This window comes from Bombus flavifrons, chromosome 9 (assembly GCF_040668555.2).
Source record: "Bombus flavifrons isolate JBK064 chromosome 9, iyBomFlav1_principal, whole genome shotgun sequence".
Taxonomy (NCBI): Eukaryota; Metazoa; Arthropoda; class Insecta; order Hymenoptera; family Apidae; genus Bombus; species Bombus flavifrons.
In genome coordinates, this window is record NC_138450.1 from 3,415,294 (window position 1) to 3,439,233 (window position 23,940).

General features: G+C 32.1%; 1 protein-coding gene across 4 annotated transcripts; it reads right to left on the reverse strand.

The window, feature by feature from the left end:
- Nucleotides 1–464: 464 nt before the first annotated feature.
- Nucleotides 465–23,785, reverse strand: LOC138183405 (C-Maf-inducing protein). Of its 4 annotated transcripts, XM_069120270.1 has the most exons (10): nucleotides 23,619–23,785; nucleotides 22,908–23,102; nucleotides 15,492–17,559; nucleotides 9,340–9,525; nucleotides 7,913–8,502; nucleotides 5,902–5,991; nucleotides 5,355–5,607; nucleotides 4,913–5,170; nucleotides 4,239–4,539; nucleotides 465–3,845 (listed from the first exon to the last, which is right to left on the reverse strand). In XM_069120270.1, the coding sequence occupies exons 3-10, from the start codon at nucleotides 16,770–16,772 to the stop codon at nucleotides 3,721–3,723; spliced, it is 3,084 nt and encodes a 1,027-aa protein (XP_068976371.1). In that variant the 5' UTR covers nucleotides 16,773–17,559; nucleotides 22,908–23,102; nucleotides 23,619–23,785; the 3' UTR covers nucleotides 465–3,720. The 4 variants fall into 4 exon arrangements, with proteins under 4 accessions (XP_068976371.1, XP_068976374.1, XP_068976372.1 ...); XM_069120273.1 differs by lacking the exons at nucleotides 22,908–23,102; nucleotides 23,619–23,785 and adding an exon at nucleotides 20,642–21,369; XM_069120271.1 differs by lacking the exons at nucleotides 22,908–23,102; nucleotides 23,619–23,785 and adding an exon at nucleotides 20,593–21,369.
- Nucleotides 23,786–23,940: the final 155 nt, after the last annotated feature.

Genomic DNA, 23,940 nt, shown 5'->3' on the forward strand with positions numbered 1-23,940 from the left:
TCTTAAATTAAATCTTTTCTTCCTTAATATTCTATATGTATATTATATACAGAGATTTTAATGAAAATAAAATAATAATGTTGCTCTATTAATTAACCCATTATCTGCGATAATCCTCATTTAGGGACTATAAAATTAGGGATCAGAAATTTGTAAATTGTCGATGATACCCAAATGAGGGCTTTTTTTTGTCTAAGAATATATTTGAATTTGATATTTCAAACGCATATATTGATTAAATTCATTGGAATCGAGATTGAAATCTATAGAATTATACGCATGTATGTACGTATGATAATTTGAAGAAAAAAGAAATTGGCAGTTAATGGGTTAAACATTCGTAATTGTGCATTTCCCTAAAGTTTTCGCAAAGAAAATAGGACATTACTAATTGTAAGTGTCTTTGATCGATTTCTTAAAAGTGTATAAATTCTTTGAGTGAAGAAGAAGGAGAAGTGATGGAGGAAGAAGAGTAGAATATGTATTTTAGTTCATCATAGGCGAAAAGACAGTCACACACAATCGACAAAGTTAATAATATAAATTTCTCCGAATCTTAGAGTAAAGTTCGTTTTGCACGATTCGCGTACAGGGTGTTTCGAAAACAGCTGCTCGGATTTTGGGATAAACTATACTTTATATGAAAACGAAAATACGAGAAAAATGATATAAACGTAATTTCGAAAGCCTTTTCCTTCAAAAATGGAACAGATAGATGGAAAAGGTAATAGTAATAATATATATATATGGCAATTATCTTAATTATTCTGTTTAACATTTAGGTAAGGTTTATTTCATAGGGCAGTACTTTCAAATTGTTATTCATTAAGAAAAAATATCTAACAACGCTGGTATTGAATGCATAAATATGATATCTTTTCTACAATTGTAGGATTAACAAGAAAAAAATTCAAATTCACGTTCATATAGTTTCGTATCATTCTCCTTAAAACTAACGAACGACTGTTTTTTGGTGAAGTTTAATCAGCTACGATTTAATTGCAAAATATACACCGCTTGGAAATGAAATCATCCTACTATGTGTAATATAAAAATGCTATTTGTACTTTTGAATTTTTATACGATACGATATTCTCAACTTTTTAAAAAGAAAATATTACTTTTGATAGTAAAGTGTCTCAAATAGAGGACAGTTGAATAATTGAAATATTCGAAGCTGATTATAATATGAACTCCAAAAGCCGGATATTTTGGAACTGTCGAACAATCCTAAGAAAATTCCAGACAAACAATCGACATTTTCGGAGCCGAGTATTATTTTCGCAGCCGAGTATTATTTTCGAAACACCCGAAGAGTTAAAATTTAAACGAAAAACTCGATTCTAACGAGTGCAACGGACAGTTGAGTCTCTTCTGGTTCGCACACGTTATGGCAGTGGCCGCTCAGAGCTTGATCGCTAAGGCAGTTGAGCGCTATTCAAAGGAAAAAAGAGCAAGAATCCTCGGCAAAGAATCTTCTTCGAGAACACACTCTCGTTCGGTAAGAAGTTCATCCGTATTTATCTCCTAGCGTACAAGCTATAATATAAATAAAATAAATCTGATATTACTTTACATGATGACAACATACATTTTTTCTCTCGATTCACGAATAAAAGTCGTAAAGTAAAGGGACTTATAATTTTCCAATTAAACAAAATTTCTATAAAAAAATTAGAAATTGGTCGTTTTAACTACTCTGATAGTTCTAATATTATATTAAATATGATATTCGGATTCTTACAAATAGCAAATGTTTTGACGATACCTTTTATCAAGGAATAAACCAAGCGTATAAAAATTTCGAACGAATACGTGGTAAAATGACAAATATTTTATTCACTTATTATAGTCTTAAAATATTTAATATCTGAAATGTGTCCCTTTGTTTTTCGACTTTTCCATGTATAACGTTCACTTCTCTTTTGACAAATTTTCTTCCCCGACTTTACTTGTACATACAAGTGAATAGTAACCGACTAATGAACACCTTGATCTTCAATAGAAGGTATATATGACTAATTCACGTAAATCTTTCGTTCGACGAAGTCAACGTTGCCAAATTATGTTTGGTAGAAACTGTTAATATAGAGGGTGTCGAAGAAAGGGTCAAAAACTTTAAAAATACATACGTAATACTCATCAAAATAAGCAGAAAAGAACTTATAATTAAAAATAGAATTAAGTTTACAACATATCTTTAACCATAAATAATTGTGTATTCCTTTTTCCCTTTATATATAAACAAATATCATTATTCAATAAAATTTACTAATTTTGAAAATTTAATTACATTATCTAAATAAACTCTCTCTGGAATTATAAAATTTTTAGTATCAAAATCTTTATTTATTTTTACGAATACTCTAAAATATTTGTTATCCTTTCTCAAACACCCAATATCTTCATCGAGGATATATAATATTTTTGTTAATAGCATACACATAGTTCAAATTTTTACTTTATAGATTAGATCATTAGATTTAAGATAGTATCTTGTTAGTTGAATATCTTAACAACGAGTTTTAAAATGTACATTAAAAGAACAAGCCACAGCGAACGAGTTCTTGGCTGTTTTATTCAATGGTCTAACTAAAAACGAACCGAAATAAAAATACATCATCAGGAATCTATTTTCACTCATCGTCAGTTCTATCCGGTATCCTTTTGATATCTGCGCAATCAAATCGAATCTCAATTAAATGCATATTTCTGTTCCCTTTATAAAACTACGTTTACTTAACTATGTAGATCACATTCGAAGAAACGTCTTTCAAGAATAACGCGTCTATCAAATAATATTTACAAGGAACGAAATAAAGCGAATCAAGTATATCGAAAAGAACTATCACGAACTCAAAATTCAATAAATATACAAATAATAAATTAAACGATCTACACTCTATTCGTTATTACTATATCGATAAATTATATTATATCTTCAAATTAAAAACGTTAACAGCTTAAAATCGGAATAAAACGTAACGCGTAGGATCCAGGAAAAAGGCAACGCACTTGAAGACTTGCGATCGACCGAATAATAATTCGGACTCCTGTCGCCGAAGAGCAAGTCCCTGTGCCATCGGAAACGATCTCTCGATGTCCTCTTACTTATTCCTACATGAATCAACTATTTATAGAGTCGCTACGAATTTCCACTCTCTTTCTATTCTAACTTCGATGAGTGTCCTCGAACGTTTCCTTTTTTTTTATCTCCTCTCTTTTTTTCTTTATATCGAAACGTCAATTCTTGGGCAGTTAACGATACTTCTTGAAAGTTTCCTCGTTTCGATTCTTCATCGAGTAAAATCATCTTACTCTTTCAGGCTTTTATTGTAGTCCTAGACACGTGCATATATATATATTTTTTTTTTTAGTCAATCTTAACAACGATTGAAAATATCTTTTGTTCTCACGTGAACGAGGAAAATGTCCCGTTTGGAACTCAAACTATCCATATTCTTAACTACACCTCTAAAAGACTCCCGGTATACTCCCGTATGCGGGAGCCATCTTTTACATCTAAATAACTCTCTTCGTTTCGTCGATAAAACAGCACGCAATACACTAGATGCCACGATATTTTTCAACGACTCGTCAAATTGTTTTCACCATTCGAACCTTTCTCTACGTTCGTCTGAATCTCGTCTAACTTTGTCTTTTCTCTTTGATACTGGAGTTGTTGGAATTGTTCGACTGGATGTAGGAAGAAAGCTCTGGCTACCAAGCGTCTGTGTATCTCACGTCGAACTCTTGCAGAGCTGGCAAACACTTCTTCAGGGATTCGAACGTCTGAACGGACAGTTTCGTGCTATTTAGGTTCAGCTTCTTTAAACTCGTTAGTGCTGAAAATTTAAAGATTGAATAAATGTCCAGATTAATTAAGAAATTGAGTAAAGATTTTATATTAACTTCATACAGCGGCTACAGAAAGTATTGACACATACATATTTTTCAATGAAACGTTTCTTCATCAGATTCTATATTTCATTTTCATAGTACCAAATTTTTAGTCATATGAAAGTGCTAATGGTGTGCTAACATTTTTTTTTGTAGCCACTGTATGTGTAGTATATGAATATCTAAGTTGTAAAGTACAAAATATATGAAAGTAGATGTTACAATAACAATTGATCTTATGAAAATATACAAATAAGAGTTCATATAAAATTTATACTAAACATATCAAGATAAATTCTCTTTGGACAAAACGATATTAACATTCAATATTTCCTTACAGGCCAAGCTAGAGATTCCTTTATCAGAAACAGGGGTTTCACAAAGATTCAGGACCTGCAGTTTCTGCAAGTGTTCGCTAATCATTTGTAGGCCAGCGTCACCGAACTGCGTGGCCCACAAGTTCAGATGCCTCAAAGCTGGTAATTTGATTAGCTGCTCGGCGCAAGCCGAGGTCACCGAGGTAAAGGCCAAACTAAGGTATTCCAAGCTGCCAAGAGCCCTTCCGCTCAGAATAAGGGCAACGTCCGCGTCTGTCGCTCGGGCTGGTAACGTCAATCGTCTAGGACCTCCTTTCCGAAGCTGTTTCAATACAAGACAAAAACTTATACCATATAAAAAAATATATCTTATAGTAATAATAGTCATAGTCTATTTTTCAGCTTCCCGGCCATGAAAGGACTTTTCCCTTTATGAAATTTCAAGTCACGCGTATTTTTTCTTATTGTAAAATAAAATCTATAATGATATTACATCACCATTAAACAATGAACATATATTTGAAATCAGTCATATTTCTTGTTTGATTTACAATTAAAAAATTTATAGATTTACAGTAGCAAGTATATAAATCGGAAACATACCAAATTCAATTTAATTTAATTTATAACAACATATTATCTGAAAAATTATGCATTTGACAGTGCTCCAAAATAGATGTAATCTCTTTACTCACAAGTTGCTGCAAATTCCTTTGTCTCTGGCAAAGAGCTGCGTATCGTTCCTTGCCTGAAATGGTTGACTCTAACGCACTAACTATTTGCAATTTAGCTTCTTTGCTTGACAGCAAATGCCACTCTAGCATTAAACAAAGACCTTCTTGGGCAGCCTCGCAGCCTCTTACTGCTAATAGTATACAATCGTCGCGTACTTGTTTCATCAGCCAGCTGATGAACTTCTTTCTTCGACAGCAGCACGCCAGTAAGGTAGTTAACTGGATAAAAAAACAGTAGAGGATCAATGTTATATTATCATACCAAAGATGATATCGCTTTTTAGCACAAATTTGTATTTGGCAAAAAGAATTCCTTTTTATTCTATCGCATAAATAAAGAAAAAGGTCAATTTTATTTCTATGGCATTATTTATTTGGATTAATGTAGAAAATGAAAAATTACCATTTCGCCAAACAATTCTCCTTGATCAGGGCAATCCGGACTGGATGGTGCGGCAATATGAATCCATCCAGGTCTGGGTTCTCTAATCGGAAGTAGAACACGATGCACAACGCATCTCGTGTCTTTCGCTAAACGGCTAATTACGCACATTAATATCGATTGTTGGACCTCTTTCATAGCAAAAGCTTCCTCTGGGAATGGTACGGGTTGCAATAAAGCACCAAGTTCTGGCCTCCAATCGGCATATTCTGATCTAGAAAAGAAAATAATAGTTATCTCTTGCGATTTGAAATGTAAAAGAAAGAGAAAAAGGGGTATACTTTACTTGTAATTAGACCGCGGATATTTATGCAATTTATAGGAAATTCGAAGATACAAAAATATACAAATATATATACAATAGAATTACTATTACAATTACTATTTACTTAGTAAAACAATTTTCCATCAGGGTTTAACTTTTTTTAATTGTACTTATGAAAATATAAATTTGCATAAATGTTCGCATTCCATATGTGATAATGAGCGCATTAGTGATGAAACTTACGCGATATTTAGCACCAGAAGGTAACAATCCAATGGAGGCAAGGTCGGTGATTTTTCGTTTTCCGGCAAAGAACGATTAACCACTTCGAATCTGCAATTGAATGGCTCGTAATTAGTTTCATTAATTCGCATTTCGTTCGTGGTACGCAAAAATGTTCTCTACTATATATAATTTATTTCGCGTCATAGCAGCTTTTTCTGCACAGTTGTGCGTTTGGCATGTTGTAATGAATGAACTTCTAAATTTTACCTGTTCTTTTAGTGCGCCTGGACGCGTGTAAAAAAAGCAAGCTAACGTATTTACGAGTTAGCATAAAAGTAAAAGCTGTATTAAATCGGAAATAAAATATTTCGCATCGAATATATGTTTCTTTGACGACGATATGATAGTATTTGTAAGATTATTAAATAGTCTTTATGTATGTAAACAAGAGAATTAAAAAGATTCTTATAGAACGTGAAACCTTTTTTATTCAAATTTTTGTCGAATTTATTATGCGAACAATGTATTTAGATATTACGCCTGTTGATGCGAAAATACATTAATTAAAGGAACGCAAAGAAAAAAGATATTGCAACGTAACAAAAAAAAATTATCATTCATATCAGCAAAAATATCATAAGATAAGGAGATTTGTTGCCTCGTTCACAAGAAATGATACCACATCTTCTCTTAATCTGAATTAGTTAATTATTTTACATGTAGATTCACATATATGTAATTCACGAATCGACGCACATAGTGTATTCTTCTGTATATTGTACATATGTAAATTGATTTCTTTTTCATTTTCCATTAAATTCGTTGTTATTTTATCTAAAGATCGTATATAACATTTTTTTTCAAGTCACAGTAAATAAAAATAAAAAATGTTGCAGAAAGCTATATTGATATAAAATACTGAGGTAAAATACTAATATTTTATTATATAAAAATATAGAGATACTAAATAAAAAGTGTCTTAATGCGTACATATTTCTTTCTATAAATACATTCTTTAAGAGTATATTTTATATTAAGATAAAGCATATTTTTAATATATTAGATTATATTTGTATGAAATTTTAAGGAAAAATAAAATGAAAATATTATTAAAAAGATTCTAACGTGAAATTAAGCGAGATTTTCCGCAGAATTGTTCTCAAGCAGTTAACTAAAGTCATATTCTTCGTTAAAGGGTTAGTTTCTGCACTTTCAAACAAGGCACTCCAGAACGTTCATGCCTTTGATACGCTTTAATGAAGCGTAGATAAAATACAGGGTGACTCACGCAATTTGCAACAATGCACTCGCCACGTGCAATCAGTCTTTTCTTTTTTTTTTTTTTTTTAGACAAAGTCAATGCACATAACAAACATTATTATGAAATGTTTAAAAATATTGTATTAATTTTACATTATAATTTTTAGAAGTATTTTAAAAAACATGTAAATTTTTAACATTTCTTTAAAGTTTGAATTTGATGTACTATTAAATATTATTTTATTGACAATCATCAACCGTATTAAAGAATTAGATTTTGCTATAAGTCGCGTATATTCAATGTTAGAAATGTTTACGGTAAGAATATCAAAACCTTATTATACTGAATGTCATAAATAATCAGAACGCTCGCGTAATCTTTTTGTATGAGTTTAAATTTGGAAAAATAATATCAATATTAATTGCTTCAATAATAAATATGTTAAGGAACTTTATATTCATTTATTGACGTGAATACAAAAGATATCTTGTACAATACTATACACAGGAGTTTCACAAATTTGCAACTCATACTTCAAATATCTTCCAATGACCATAATTTCCAATACGAACGCACCATTTAGTCCAAGTACCATAATTTCCAATACGAATACACCATTTGAGATTCAGACTACGTGACTCTCCTTATATTTGAATATAATTATTATTTATTATTATATAAGTACAATATTATTATAATATCTAATGTCAGATTGTGAGTTGTAAATTTGTCCATAAAAAAGCGAAAAGAAAGAAGAACCAAACTCACCTATGGAAAACCGCAGCGACGCAAACGGACACCAAATTAGGAAGCATCCTCGGGTGAGGACAGTCGCTTCCAGGCCCGTGAACTGAAGCGATATAATCTCTGATCGCTTGCTCTCCATCCGTTGCATACAAAGAAGCTATAAACACTTGCAATAGTTTCCTCATGTCCAGGGATTTGCCAAAATCCACCGTATGCTTGAGGCATCTCGTTATCGCTGGACTTATGGCTGTGACCAAGGACGACTGTGGATGCTGTTGAGCCAGCTTCACAAGAACCCTCGTTAAACAGACTGGAAGTGCAACTTTGTCTAAAAGAGGAGATACCACAGAGAGAACAGCTTCAGCCCAATGTTTCCGATCGTTTCGATATCGAGACACTTCTTCTGTCGATTTCTCCGAATATTTCTCTGATGGATTTTCGACGGCCGAATCTTCGAGATGCTTTGCAACAGCTTCTAACGGCGCTACAGACACTCTTTCGTCCTGGAGCGACGTCCATAACGCGAAATCAACCATTGACTTTAATTCTTTGATGATCACTTCCTCTCGGGTATTTAGAGATACTAGATGCTGATATTTAAAGATACTCCTCTGAAAATTCGAAATTCACACATATTAGATTGCGTAAATTCACTTACATAAGATCCGTTTACATAATCAATGATGTACACTCCCGCTCAAAACTCTTGGGACATCTTTTATCTTTAATAAAACTATAGTATTTAGAATTATTAACTTCGCCTTAGCTTACATTACTTTTTCTGTTACATAAAATATGAAGTTAAACGATGTTCTATATAAATTTACTATCGCTTACATTTGTCCAATTTTGAAACAAATATGACAACTGTTCTAAGATTTCTGAGAGGAGGTGTATGTATCATTTTTTTAATGAATTATGAGCTTATTGGCGCCCCTCTTTTGTATCACTTTCACATATATTACTTTCTAAAAGACTCTTTATGCATTATGTATTCTAATGGCTTAGAATGCCATTCATTACATACATTCTTGAATTATCATGATGCTGCACTTCAAATATCACTTTGAATAAATAGCACAAGTGAATATGTTCTTCTTTTTGGTAATTTTGATACAGAATTACACTAATAAAAATGTTTTTTCCTTATTATATAACAACATACTTTTGGGCTCATTATTCGATAGTTAAACTTCAACATTTCGAAACTCTTCTCACACTTGTTTTATTATTAATTAATTTATTTACTCCGTCGTCACATCGAAGATTGTATTGCTCTTTATAAAAAAAATTCCAATATGTGTACTTTCTTCGTTTTTAGTTCGTCTTTCCAAATGTTTTTAAATATCTCGAATTTCTAGAGATATTACATATGTGCTTAGATCAAAAGAGGAAAAGACAAGTAGAATCTGCAAAAAATAGAAAGAAAGAATTGTTCAAGAATTTACCTTCCATAGTATCGAATGATACCATTGGTCCCTAGTATAAGCATTATTCGCTTGGAGAAGAAGAGAACTGTTTGGCAGAACTATGCTAAGGCAGTTCTTGTAAGTAGGATCCCATCTAGTAACAGCATACTTTCGTATATCCGACATGTTATTATAAGGTATTGGTTGTCGAAAAAATCCCGTTCTCTAAAACAAATTATATCTAAATAATTTACAGTGGCTACGAAAAGTATTCGCACAGCATTGTATTTATTATAGCATTCACATACTAATTGAAAATATTCAAGTGTATTAAATTCCATATCACTTAATAGCACGTGCTTCCATATAAAATAAAATGTATAGAGCTCAATAAAAAAAAACGCTACATTGAAAAGTAAGCGTACAAGCAAATATCCACTTAGTCTTATTCTTTTATAGTTTTAAGCGTTTATAATATTCTAAATATTATTTTTATTCATAATTGCGTGAATATCTGAACTAAGAAAATAGAATCCGAATACGTATATAAGGATTTGTTTTAATACGTAAATATGATACCGAACGCTTTACTATACATTTTAGAAAGCTTAATTTTCTCCTCAGTTCATAAATGTCTGCAATCTATTAACCATATTAACATAATTTTTAATAATTTAAATCGACGATATTATTTTAAAATTTAAATTTTACAGATCAACGCAGATATGTTGATAGAATGATTAGAATGATAGTTAGTTAAACGGTTGTAATGCGGGTAATTTGGATACATTTCAATATTAAAGACTGCATATCTAAATGAGAACTATAATTATTTCGTACTTGAATTTAAATGGCTGTATTATTACAAAGTCAGATTACAAACTTTAAATGCCTCTATGTTTCTTGTATTAGCATTTAAATCTTACTTTCGTAAATTTTATACTGTAACGAAAAAAGAAATAATATCTCAATATTAAAAAGTTTAAAAATCGGATAACTGTTTGGCCAAACTGTCGTTTCGGATATAAATACAAAGATATACCTATTTATACGAGCTTTTAAAATATAGAAACTTTCAATTTACAAAACTGAAATATTATAGACTTTAAGATTTGAAACTTTTACGTATCGCAATAATTTAAAGTTATACAAAGTTAATTAAAATTGTCGATACCAAACTTGGTTCGTCACTTCTCCTATACTCATTTTAAAAAAGTAATAGTTCATATGTTACAGAAATTGCCTGAATTACTTAGGAATTAATAAAATTCGTTATTGATAACATAGTATCAAAAAGATTTCATAATAAAGAAACAAAATTAAATAGTAAATTAATTGTAACGTCAGATAGTACAAAAAATAATATACTACAGTTCACAGTCTAAAAATTAACATAAAATTTGATCGTTGAAAACTTGGCATATAAACAAAGAAGAGATAGTTCTACAGAAATTCTAAGTTTTTAAAAATTGAAAATTATTTAATGAAAAAATTAACTAATTATAATATATCAAACATTATTCTACATAGTGTTCCCAATTTTTAAAGAAGGAAGGAAAGATTGCAGTTTTAAAAAGATGTAAACAAGTAAGGAAATCAATTCATATATACATACATGTATGTATTTGTTAATGTAAACACTTGCATCAAGTCTCAAATAGTTAATAAAAAGAATATCAACCTAAGAATGTCAACCTAATAAAAATGATATTACTAAACTCCGGAAATTTATGTAAATTGCTATTTGTATGAACAGAAGTACAAAAAAAATGATTTATACTACTTAGTGAGTAGAGAAAAGTAGATATAAGGATGTAAAAACCAAAGCCTCTCAAGATCCCAGAGGGCAAATGGAATATCAATAAATAATACCTAAAAAAATGAAATCTAAGGAGAAATTTGTTTTGCTCGTTAAATTTTACAACGAGTATTATACCTTGAATATCATATATATATATATATATCATATATATATATATATATATATATATATGATATATATATATAATATATAATATATATGATATAATATATATGATATAATATATATGATATAATATCATATATATATATATATATATATATATATATATATATATATATATATATATATATATATATATATATATATATATATATATTTGAATACTATATACGTTCTATGGACTTTTGCATCTTCAAATTTTCCATAAATGCATGAACATAAGAGAGAAATTGATCACTTTAGATGAAACTCGATAAAATAGAAAGCATCGAAAAATGAATATTCCCTGGGACTAGCTGACTCTTCGTACCCTAATTTTCCCGCATAAAACGTAGATACTTATTCAAAATACGTAAAATTGCAAACGTTGCGTCGCGTGCGGTTCTCGATACATTCACGCAAACGTATGCACGCTTGTCACGTAAACGTGTACACGGAAAAGAGACAAAAGGGAGGTGCACGTGCGTGCACGTGTGCGTGTGCGTGTGCATCACTTGCGTCAAAGCCGACCCTGAATGCGTCTCGCGACCGCTTCAGATTACGCTTGCACCGCGAAAAAGCCAGCTCGATTCATTTTTCTCTTTTCTTTTTCCTTCTTTTTCTTTTTTTTTTTTTACCTTTTCTTATTCTGATCACCTGATACAAGCAACGACGAGTTCCAATCTGGTTATACATTTTTCGTTTCCCGACAAAAGATTGTTATCTATACTAACATTCGACGAATTCAGGCGAGATATCGATGTAGCAAACGGCAATCGTTTCAAACAGGGAACAAGAATTGCTTTATTCTTTTATATTGGGGAGAGAAAAAACAAAACAAAAAAAGGAAAAAGTTTCGAACGAAGGGCTGTTATTGAAACTTTTATTTGGATCACTTTAGGTGACTTGTTGGGAAATTTCGAAAGGAAGCTGGTAGACAGATTTTGCTGTTAAGAAATGCGAATATAAGAGGAAATTTAAATTGATTAATATATTTGTTTAATTTAGCAACTCTGTAGATACGGTTCGGATGAAAATGATTTCCGAAAGAATAGTCAATTTTTCTTACGAGTATCGCAAGTTCATATGACAGTGTGTATTATAACAAATTTAACTCTGAATGAATATATGACTACATATAACAGTAAATAGCTTTTTATATCTATGTAAAATAGTTATAGATGAACATCTTTTCCAATAATAATTCTGGAAAACTTTATATTCATAAAAAGATAAAAATCTGCTTAAATAATTAAATTGCATTAAAACGCAAACTCTTAATGTTCCCTCCGCAATCCTACATTTCTCAGAAGCTAAAAAATGTTTGCATACTAATTCCAGTTCTTTATCTTTTGCTTCCAATCCTCGCACAACTGTATGTAAGTTAGATGTTTGAGTTTAAAATCTGACGAAACACTCGCAGCCTCGACTAACGTAAAATAACGTAAAACGGCATGATTTATCACAATTACAATATCTGCGTCAATTCTAGCAATTCTGCGCACATTGACCAAGTATTAGTTTTGAATTATTAACCTGTAATTATCAGCAAGTTACATATACAGCATATTAATAAAGTTAGCATCATTGATATATTATATTGTCACGCGATGTTTTTAATAGTTAACACATGTGAGGCATTTGTCTTTTTATCATAATATTATGTTAGCAGGAAATAAATAACCAGTTGATGTATAAGTAATCATTATTGGAAAGTTTAAGACGCATGGTACGACTTGTAATTGCAGATGCGATATCGGCAAGAAACTTAATGACGTAATAGCCATAAAACAAAATTAATTAAATTCCTAACGATTTACCATTCACTGACAGCTAACGAAGAAATCTTCGCCGATAAACTCGCACGATTTAAGCGAATAGTGTCATTTACGGTGAATTAAATTTAAATTATGGGATCGATAATTTACTTTTTTAGGAAAGTATCGAAAATTATAAAATTCAGCTTCTGATTTCGTTAGTAATTATACATATATTATATTAATTATTCATAGAATATTATTAATAATATCAATTATTATAGTAGTTCGTGCAGCTTGTAAACAATCAATTAAAATCAAAAAGGAGTTCGTATCAGACACGAAATGAAACAGATATTCGTAGAAATATACGTAAATCCACGAATGCAGAAGAATATGAAAGAAACGATTATTTATTTGTACGTTTCGCAGTCCTTTCGTCTGTCGATAACAGTCTAACAGCGATGTAATATTGAATTTATTTGAGAAATTATAAGTAGACTGCGAATAAATTGCTCTAAATTGTTATAATTGCAATTAAAGAAATAAAATCTAAGCAAAAATTTGTTTCATTCGTTAAATATTACAAGAACTATGCCATAATTCGGATATTTAATGTGTATATTTTTATATTATATGCGCAGTTCTGCAGCTTTAAATTTCCTATACATATATGTATGAAAATCTGCGATCTAATAATAAATAGATCTAGTATAGATAAAATAAATCCACCAATGGAAAACATACATAGATGTCATGTATGTATTCATCCGCTGTATGTATTATACTATATACTAAAGCTTGAATCATTATTCCTCATATTTTCTATCTTTTTCCTTCGTTTGTGATTATGCGTTTATGTATTTCCATTTTATTTTTTATTGATAAAGTTTCTATGGAAATCCATGAAATATCCTCCGAAAAGACTAAAAAATATCGTGTTACAATCACAAATTAATCCTGAAAGAAATATAGCCGCTCTATTTTATCTGCGAACATCTCTCGCGTCATACGAAAATTATGGCTTTTAATAAAACTTTGGAACCACGTCAAGTCACGTTAAGACATTTAATTACTGAGAGACACGTATTAGTTTATCCGAAAAGTTCCTTTCGTTTTATAAAGAAATAATAGATGCACAACATTTTTTGTTTTATTATTTTGTTCTATTACTATCAAAATGGATCATACATAATTCAATAAAACAATATAAAACAAAAAATGTTGTGCATCTATTATTCCCTTATAAAACGAAAGGAACTTTTCGGATAACCTAATATATGATTCTTCCCTTTCTTTTGCTCCTTTCCTTTTAAATCTACTTAACATTACACATATAGTTCATAGACTGCAAAACGCGTTTCTTTCGTTCATAAATACTTTACCTTTGGGCATTAATGACGCACATGACAAGAAACTTATAAAAGTCAATTATGTACAATGTACAAGATACGATACATAACGATACGGAAAATTAAGAATACTCGTGAAATAACTTTATGTAAACTCCTCAAGATGTTTCGCAGCGTCCTTCTACGAAAATGTTTTGCATAGAGGGCAAAAATAGAAACCATCTATTGTAGAACAATGGAGTTAAAATTTAACTCGAAATACTTCCGAATCGCCTAATCCCTCTAGTTTTCATAATACGTTCATACAATAATCTTTTACTTATTTTAATGGCAAAGCTAATAGTTATTATTATGCATTTGTGGAAAATTTAAAGATGCAAATATACAAAGAATACACGTAATATACAAAAATAGGAAGAAGAAAGGGAGAAAGAGAGAGATTACTATAGTTAATACATTTAATATTGACATTGTATTAATACGATTATTAATAGTAGTGTTCTTTATTATTATAATATTAATATTAAGATTACCATAATGAAATAATTAATTTTAAACCATTCAATCCCAGTTCACCGTATATACTACCGGAAAATATGTGTCAGGACAGCTGAGACCACTTACACAATTTCACTAACATTATTGTACATGTATAGTGAAAGTTTTGAAATCACAAGTTCCAAGTTATTAGTATTAACAAATTCTCTTGCATTGTATGTATATAGTAACAAGTTTTATAATAACACAAACGAAATACATATATCAAAATCAGTAAATTACAAGTTATTTATAATCTACAACCTATAACTTGTGAATTTGATAATATTATTAGTTAATAATTATCGTGTCAGAGGGTCCTGATGATATTTAATACAAACTCATTATTCTTATTTTCTATAAATCTGATTTTACAATAAATTTGTTGCTTCATTCGCCATACGTGTCCTATAATGTAAAATACCAAATAAAAAGGAAAATTTGTTAAAGCTTTTGTGTAAAAAAATACTTTTGTAAAGTATGAAAACTCTATTAGTTTTTGAATAAAATATAAAATGTAGTAAATAGAGATGCTAGTAATTTCGATTGTTTATATCCAACATATCCAAAAACCCGACTCACCGTTTTCGACGAGATACAGGTGTCGTTCAAATAAAGATGATGCGTCTCCCACCTCCTCAGATATTTACTTGACAAGATCTTCTTCACGAGGTTGGTATAATTCAAAAAACACACTTGAATGTCTCCTTCCTCTATAGGTTTAAATCTAGGCCCGACAGGCCCTGGACTAGGACTAGAAGAAGAGGATCCGCTAGTTGGCGAGCACCCAGCGCTCTGTCTTTCCAAATTAGGGCAAGATCTTGCTGCGGGTAGGCAAAACGTGCTTTCCAAGCCTTCTGACTTCAACGTATCTATCCTCGAGCTCTTCTCAACGTTAAACGAACTGCAGGCATCAACTGCAGTAGATCCAGCGCTGGATCTGTGATTGCTATCCGAAGACAACTGAGGAGAGCTGGTGCTGGTCATCTCCTGGCGCATAGATCCACCATTAACACAGAGAAAATTGTAATAAGGTACTGTCGACGAAGATAAGCCTCCAGTTGACGGGCCAGCGGGACTCAAAGGTAACGAGGATCCTTCTTCCGTCTCGGTTTCCGTTTCCTGATTGGATACGTTCTCCTTCTCTGATTCGCTGAACACGTTCTGCAACGAGGATATATCGTTCTCAGAAGCTGCAGTTACTCTAGAGTTTCTTAGAATATCTTCTTCAGTATCTACAGAGTCGATCAGCACCGACGACGAAGAATTCGTCAGCAAAGTTTCTCCAGACTTATATTCTTTCTCCTCATCTCTATGTTCTTCTTCTTTATTCGAAGCCACCGACACAGCCTCGATCGAATCGTCAACCGTGTCCAAGCTGTCCTCTTTGTTGGTCGAAGAATCGGAACGTAGACGAAGCAGCAACTTCTTGGACCGTCTGTTGCTGTACGACTGCTTCTCAGGAGAAGAGGAAGGGGTCGCATGGTGACTCTGTTCGTTATCCTCCGCAAGTATGTTATTTGGCTCGTCTATTCCATTCTCCACGATGACAATAGAAGTTGGTACAATCAGAGAATCAGGTCCAGGTGACAAAGTCTCAGGATCGAGGTAATCCGCTTTGATATCCGGAAGCGTGCTGTCGGTACTGCTCGTATCAGAGACCGATGGTTCCTGGTCAATGTAGCCGATAGAAGAGCCGGAACCTTCACTCGTCGCTTCCGAGTCTTGCCTGTCACACTTGGAGCCCGAAGTCTTGTTCGCTGGAAGAATCATGCTCATCGAGGAGGTTTTCGTCTTGTTGGAAGATAAGGAGGACACGAGCACGCGTGACGCGCGTGTGAACGGCGTTTGGAAACAAAACATGTCGACTTTATATTCCCAAGTTTTCGCGAAACGCTCGTTCCTATATCAGCGAGTTTTTATTAGTTAACTTCGTCCTATCAACTCTCTGTTAAATTTTTTATCAATTCCGTTGAAGATTCTGCTGGATGCTGATGGTCGTAATATGTCTTCCAGTGACCTAATTTTGGTCGCGCGAGACGTTTACGGATTTGACGCGGAACGATCGACACTGACTGACGAAGATCGCAGAAGTAAGAAAAACGTCGTTTCCCATGCGACGCGGAAAGCCTCTGTGAGAAAAGCTTTGTCCCGAACCCGCGTACCGCGCGAAAAGGTCCGCGTTCGATATCCCAATTTCGCCTACGACCCGCTTCCTAGAATCCCTCGATGCGCGTCAATTAAGCTCCCGTGTGGATCTCAACCGACCTAGAAACGGTCGTTCACCGCCACCCCATTCAAACAAAGCGATTCAATGAGCACGGCGACACGGGGTAGCACCAGCAAACCGACGTCGAAATTCGACGAATCCTCGACATTAGCATTAGGACATACTGATACTCCCTGTCCGCGCACCGGGGAAATCTTCACGAAGAACGATCAACCAAGACTCGTGTCGAACGTTTCGTCCGCGCATTGCAGCTGGCCACAGCACATTTTGCCACGAAACAAAACGCACAACCACTTGAGAAACGTTTCCCCCTTTTCGGTTCTTCCTTTCTTCCGTGCCTCGTGATTATTCACTGGGTCAATCGAACCATGAAGCTCGCACGGAAACACTCGCGCGTCGACCACCGGCACGTTTCTTCCTCTGCAAAGAAAAGAAAAAGAGAAGAATAGAGTTTCACGTAGCAAAGAAGTGTCTCTGTTTCGCGTGCTGCGTGCGCCAGTTCCTCCGTCTCTCTCCTTTTCGTTCTATCTCTATCTCTAGTCTCGTTTCTCTCTACTCGAACGACGAAACCGACAGGAAACACGAAACGAGCACTCGAGATTCGTCGACGAATTTCTTCTTCTGGTCCGCGAGACGCGGCCGACGACGCGACGACGAGTCGATGAACGACGAATGAAAAGAGCGAAGGAGAGAGAGAGAGAGAGAAACAAAGGGGGAAGGGAGGAGAGAGCGAGAGAAAGAGGGAGGCGTGTTTCCGACGTGACGCTTAAATGTCTGACACGATTGTGAACAAGTACAGGTGGGGACGCCGCGCCGGGCCGCGCCGCTGGGGTTAGGAAAAGGAGAGAGGGCGTCGCGGCGCTCGACGTCTCGCGGTCGATCAATGACTAGTCACGAGTTCGCTTCGAATTATCGCGTTCCCGCTACTCTCTCTCTTTCCATCTCTCTTCCTCGTTCCTTTTTTTCCTTTCTTGTTTTCATTTCCTATGTTCGTTTCTGTCATTGGTTTCCGCAGTTGGTCGTTTCCGTTGGCTGTTTTGTGTTCTTATTTTATTGGAGACTTGGTTTAAGGAAAGAAAAAAATTGTGAAAAGTAAAATTTGGCTCGTGTCTACGGTAAATATACCGAAACTCTTGAAAATAATTCAAAGGTTTTTCCGAAAATAGTCCCCGACGAATTTTCCTCGCTCTTCTTCCCCTGGCGAATGCCGGATTTCTATTTTTATGCGATTCACAACAATGTGCACAACGTGCACAAATAGAACGTGGACGTTGTTAATGAGGTTATGATACATTGGCATTCCGGTTTAAGGAGTGTTTGCACGGTTCGGGTAAGAAAGGATCGATTTCTTTTGTTTCTAATTTTCTGAGAGTGTATGACATTTAGAATATATGTGTAACACTCACTATGATTTCTAACATTCTGATATTTGATAAAGAAGTTTGGAATATTAATGAAGTTATAGTAATTTTTTAGTATCGTTTACCATATTTCTAATATCTTGTCTATAAATTTCGTAAAAATGAGTGCTTTAGATATATGATCCTTTTTAACGGGATAGGAGAAACGAAAGGTATATTTTATTTTCGATCGGTTCTTAAAATTGTCAATTTGCATTTCTCTCGAATTATTTCATAAAAATTAGTCATAATATCATTCATTGCACGATGCTTAAGAGAAAAGAGAATTCAAAACTCGCGCCAAATTTTGCTCGCATCAAGAACCTACTAAAATTATGAATTCATAATTCGAGAAACTGGACACAATTAAAATACATATAATCAAACATTATATACCATTAAATTCTTACTAATAACATATTTATATTATTTCAAAGAGCAAATCAACCGTTATAAAAAATATTAAACAGTTATAAAAATATGAAATTATTCTTTCCAATTCATTATAATTAATATTTCATATCATCGATGATTAATGTAAAGGAAATAGTAGTATATTATCAAATACATTAATACTAAACCATAGACTTAAAGACTGCTAAAAGAATAGAACTCACATTTGTTTTTTTACAGTCCGATAACGAACTCGCAATATTTTTAAATAAACCAATAGTAAATTCTCATTGTTAGCCAACGGAATAGCGAAATACACTTTTACTTCCGATGAAAATATCGATTTCAAAGACGATTTCGTTTTCAACGAACTTTATCCTATTATATAATTCAATGCATCATTCCTGATAAAGTATGTCAGATTTTCACTTGAACTTGGGCAACTGATAAGATTTATTTCCTATGTCGCACTATTTGTGCCTCTAAGATCGATCGTATCTCGTTCCCACCGAAGGAATTTTTGAGCGACGTTGGCGATTATTCGAAATTAGCATACGAAAATAAAAAGAGAAAAAATTAAAAAAGCTTAAACAGAAACTGCTATTTTTAGTTTATCGAGTCGGTTCGACTGTTCACCTCGTCCAATGACATCATCGGAGAAGTCGCGTTCCGATGATGCAAAGAATGACATTTACGACATGAGAATTTTGCCAAAAGCCATTTTTATTGAACATAATCGACCATCCAATTTAGTTATGAGTTTCAATAAAATCGTAGGACAAGAAAAAGTTACACAAGAGTAGTAAACTTATCATCGAATGTTCTTTTGATATTCCTTCGCTTCATAATTAAAATGAAAAATAACAATGAAATAAATTAACAATGCGTTGCTCCAAACGCAATATTTCAATGTTTACATATATTTCAGACAGTTACTTTTATAAACTATACATTTAATGATACTATTAAAGATTTAAATAAATTTATTAAATTGTTTACTAGCTTCCATTTTTGGTACCATGCAAAAATGTGTTGATTTTATTTAATAATAATGACGATATCCTCGTTCGATATATCTTTCTCAGTAAATTTCTGAACAAAATTAGGAATAAAATTGTTATTCCCTTAATCTTTAAAATCTTAATTTGTACCAAGGTTCCCGTGACTATCAGATCGTCCGATACAGACGTCCGTGCTATAAGAGGGTTACCTGTATCTTTATGACTCTTCAGTTTCGAAGAATCAATAACAAAAGGATTATAACGTATCATTAGTTGTGAAAACTCGATCTTATATGATAAATGAAAACGTACAAAACAATGACTTAATAAAAATGAATACGCAACTGAACTTGGGACTCAAAATTAAATCGATAGCAAAAACATGCAAACAAGTGAATGAAATGAACGTAGAAGTAATAAGTTCGTTTAATTGGATATTGACTTTCATTCCAATAAATGGAGTTCTACTGTAATATAATAAAGGTCCACTAATCCTTTTCACTACCTATGACTTTCATTCATGTAATGGAAGCTCGCCTTCAAATAATCGCATTCAATCGTCAGAAACACGTTTACTTGAACATCAAGTCAAATTTCATTTCAATAAATGGACACGTACTATAATATAACAAAATATAATACATGTAATAAAAACTCACTAATTCTCTTCACTATCTATAATTTTTCATTCATATAGTAGAAGCTCACTTTTGAATAATCCTATTCAATCGTTAGAAACTCATTTATATCAAACATCAACTAAAATTTCATTCCACTAAATAAAGTTGTGCTGTAACTCTATTGAACCTATGACTGAGATCAAGTGACTATTAGTATTGTCATGACATAAATCAGGAACCGATCACGCAATAGGCGTTTGGTTGACGTCTCAAATCATTGACATAGCAACCACGTGACGAGACCGACCGACAATATCCTGGTCTCTGGTCGTATGATGCAGCTGACTGTCATATATTCGCGTTGCGTCAAAGGTGACTCGTGTTTGTCAAGCCGTCGTTTCTCTCGTTCTACGTAATGGAAATCGACGTAAACACTCCGCCCTCATCGATTACCCTCACCTTGATCACGAGCTTAGACTAATCCGAATCATATGTTCGCGGAAGCAGGAAGAGGTGGCGACCATGCAAAATGAAAGAAAAAAAAGGAAGAAGAAGAATTCAATCGCTAATAGCCAAAGTAAATTGCGAGGAAAACAGGTTTTGCTACCAAGAACTTGGACCTGTTGTTTTCTTCTAGGTATTTTTTACGTTTCTTTACTAAGTATTACGCGAGAAATACGTACATTCGTGACTTCTATGGAAAACGATCACATTGAAATAAAGAATCAATAATTACACGAAAAATATTAATTGAAATAATAGATTCTCCATCAGCAAGAAAAAATGACGACTATTTTGTATTTCATGATCTTATGATGATAGAGCAGTCGATACCGTATATTCTTCTATTTTCTTTTAATTTTAGCATACAAAATGTAATTTTCTATGTTACATTCTAATTTCATTAAAATTAGCAAATACAGTCAGTTTTAAACAATATTAGGCAGGCATAGCGAGTGAAAAAAGTATCAATACATAGCAAAACTTGAATAATAAAATTTCTAATCTAGAAAATTAAACATATATATATTTTCTAAATCTAGAAAATTGAACTTATATGCATTTTCTTAATTTAGAAAATTGGACGTATACATAGATATATATGTTTTCTAAATTGTTATTCAAGTTTTGCGATTGTATATACGTACCAGAAAAATCGTTTATTAACGATACGATTGTTGAAAAAAAACGTTACGCCATCGGCTGCTAATGTGTTAATACAGATACGTACCCAGTTGCGAAAATATGAAAATGTAGTTAAATTAAGAAGTACATACTGTTGAATGTAATTCATCAAATATGGTCAATTGACAAGATTGTAAAAGAATGCGTTTATAAATCTGCAATTGACAATCTTCTTCTTTTCATCTAAAATGAACTGCCCATGAAATCTCTTCTACAATTCATGGTTCAATAGGTTAATAGACTTGGTCTCGCTCAGTTTCTAACTATTGTGTAGCATTCTGATTAGCTTTAGTAAATGTGCGCATAAAATAATAACTTGCGAAGGGAGGAAGAAATGATAAATAGCTGACGACGCTATCACTTTTTCTTGGTAAATGACGTACTTACTTCGTCAGGTCTTTGGTTAGAATTATTTTTTACTATTACATTTCAGATTAAAGTATTTTCCATTTCTCTTAAACGGTATAATATAAACTAACATTTTATATATAAAGTTATTTCAAAACAAAAAAAGAAATCAATGAAATTTTTTGTAATCCTTTATAAATTAATCAATTGTTTTGTTTTGAACTATTGAAAATAAATTATTTATTATTTATTGATCTTAATTTCTCATTTTTTATTCTATCTATTCATTTATCTTCTATGATATTTATAATAATAATTTATTGTCGTTTTCGTTAAAATTTTAAGAACTCATATAAGATTACATTTTGCACTATTCTACTTAGGGAAATATTGTATAATTTTGTAAGAAAATAATTATAGAACAATTCGTTATAAGAATCTTTCATTCTCCATCCTATCTTTTATACACTTCAAATTCCACATTGAGTCTTTAAATAATGTTTTCTTTCGTTATTTAATTCTCAATCTTAATCAATCCTTAAATTATATTATTACAATTGTAAGAATACTTTTGTAATTATATTGGAAGATACAAAAAAATGAAAATAAGCTTTATTTTAACCCGATGAAAATAAATATTTAAATTAATGCAAAATTGATAAACTCAAAATCATTAATTTTCATTAAAGATTTATCGTAACGATTTAAATATTAATTGAACCATTTACGTTCTAATATCCATAATAGATAAATTAATAATATTTAACTAAAAAATTTTTATACGTATATAGTCATAACTATTAATAATTAGATTAACATACCTATATCAATCATCTTTTATTCTGAGTGCATATGCAGTTTTTATTTTCGATGGCTGATTATTGGCTTTTCGTTGATTATTTATTATAATTTATCAGATCCAGCACTATATTGTGGTCTTCTTCGAAAAGACAAGTCATATCAGCGTCTATCCAATCCACTTTCGCTTTTGACGTCGACAACCAAATACAACGAATCTTCATCATTAAAGAGAAAAAGATGTGACATAATTAGTCTTAGTCCTCTTCCATTTTAATTTTTAACATACTTCTTTTTAGATTTATTTTTATTCCATTCTTAAATTTCATTTTTTTATAATACAAAAATTGGAAATTTTAATTGTTATTGCTTTGTTTATCGATACCGCCTTATTTTTCGTAATAGCTCAGTATTCAATTATTTAAATAATTATAATATATCTATAAATTTCTTAAAAATTTCACTGAGAATAAAAAATAAGATATTTTGCAAAAAGTACTTTATCAACATCTTATATAAAAAAACTCTCATTTCAAAATCTTTTTCATCATTATCTTTCTTCATATATTTGAAGATCTATAAAAAAAACTGTCTTATCAATCAATTCAATTTTAAATTATTTAAAAACTTATTAATATCGTGGATAGAAAATTTGTTTTGGTTAAGACATAACCGAACACAATTAATATACATATTCGTACGCAAATAATAAATAATTTATAAAGTATACGTACCACTAATGCACAACTTGTAAGGAATCATTGAACAAAAAGAATAAAACGACACTCTGCAATAAGAAAACACTTGTATCCTTTCGTCTGTCTACTTTGACAGTTTTCAGAACCTCCACGAAAAGAACCACGCGCGTTCACACCACGACCACGACTGTAACACCATACCCGATAATAACAGCGCTCAAGTTCCCTTTCAATATGCGTAAGATATCACATCCAAGGTTACACTTGACACTGTCTGTCCCCCTCTTTCGTCTCACAAAAGGTTATTACGAATTGAAATTTTCACGATAGAAAACCATGCAGTTCCATTTTCAATGCA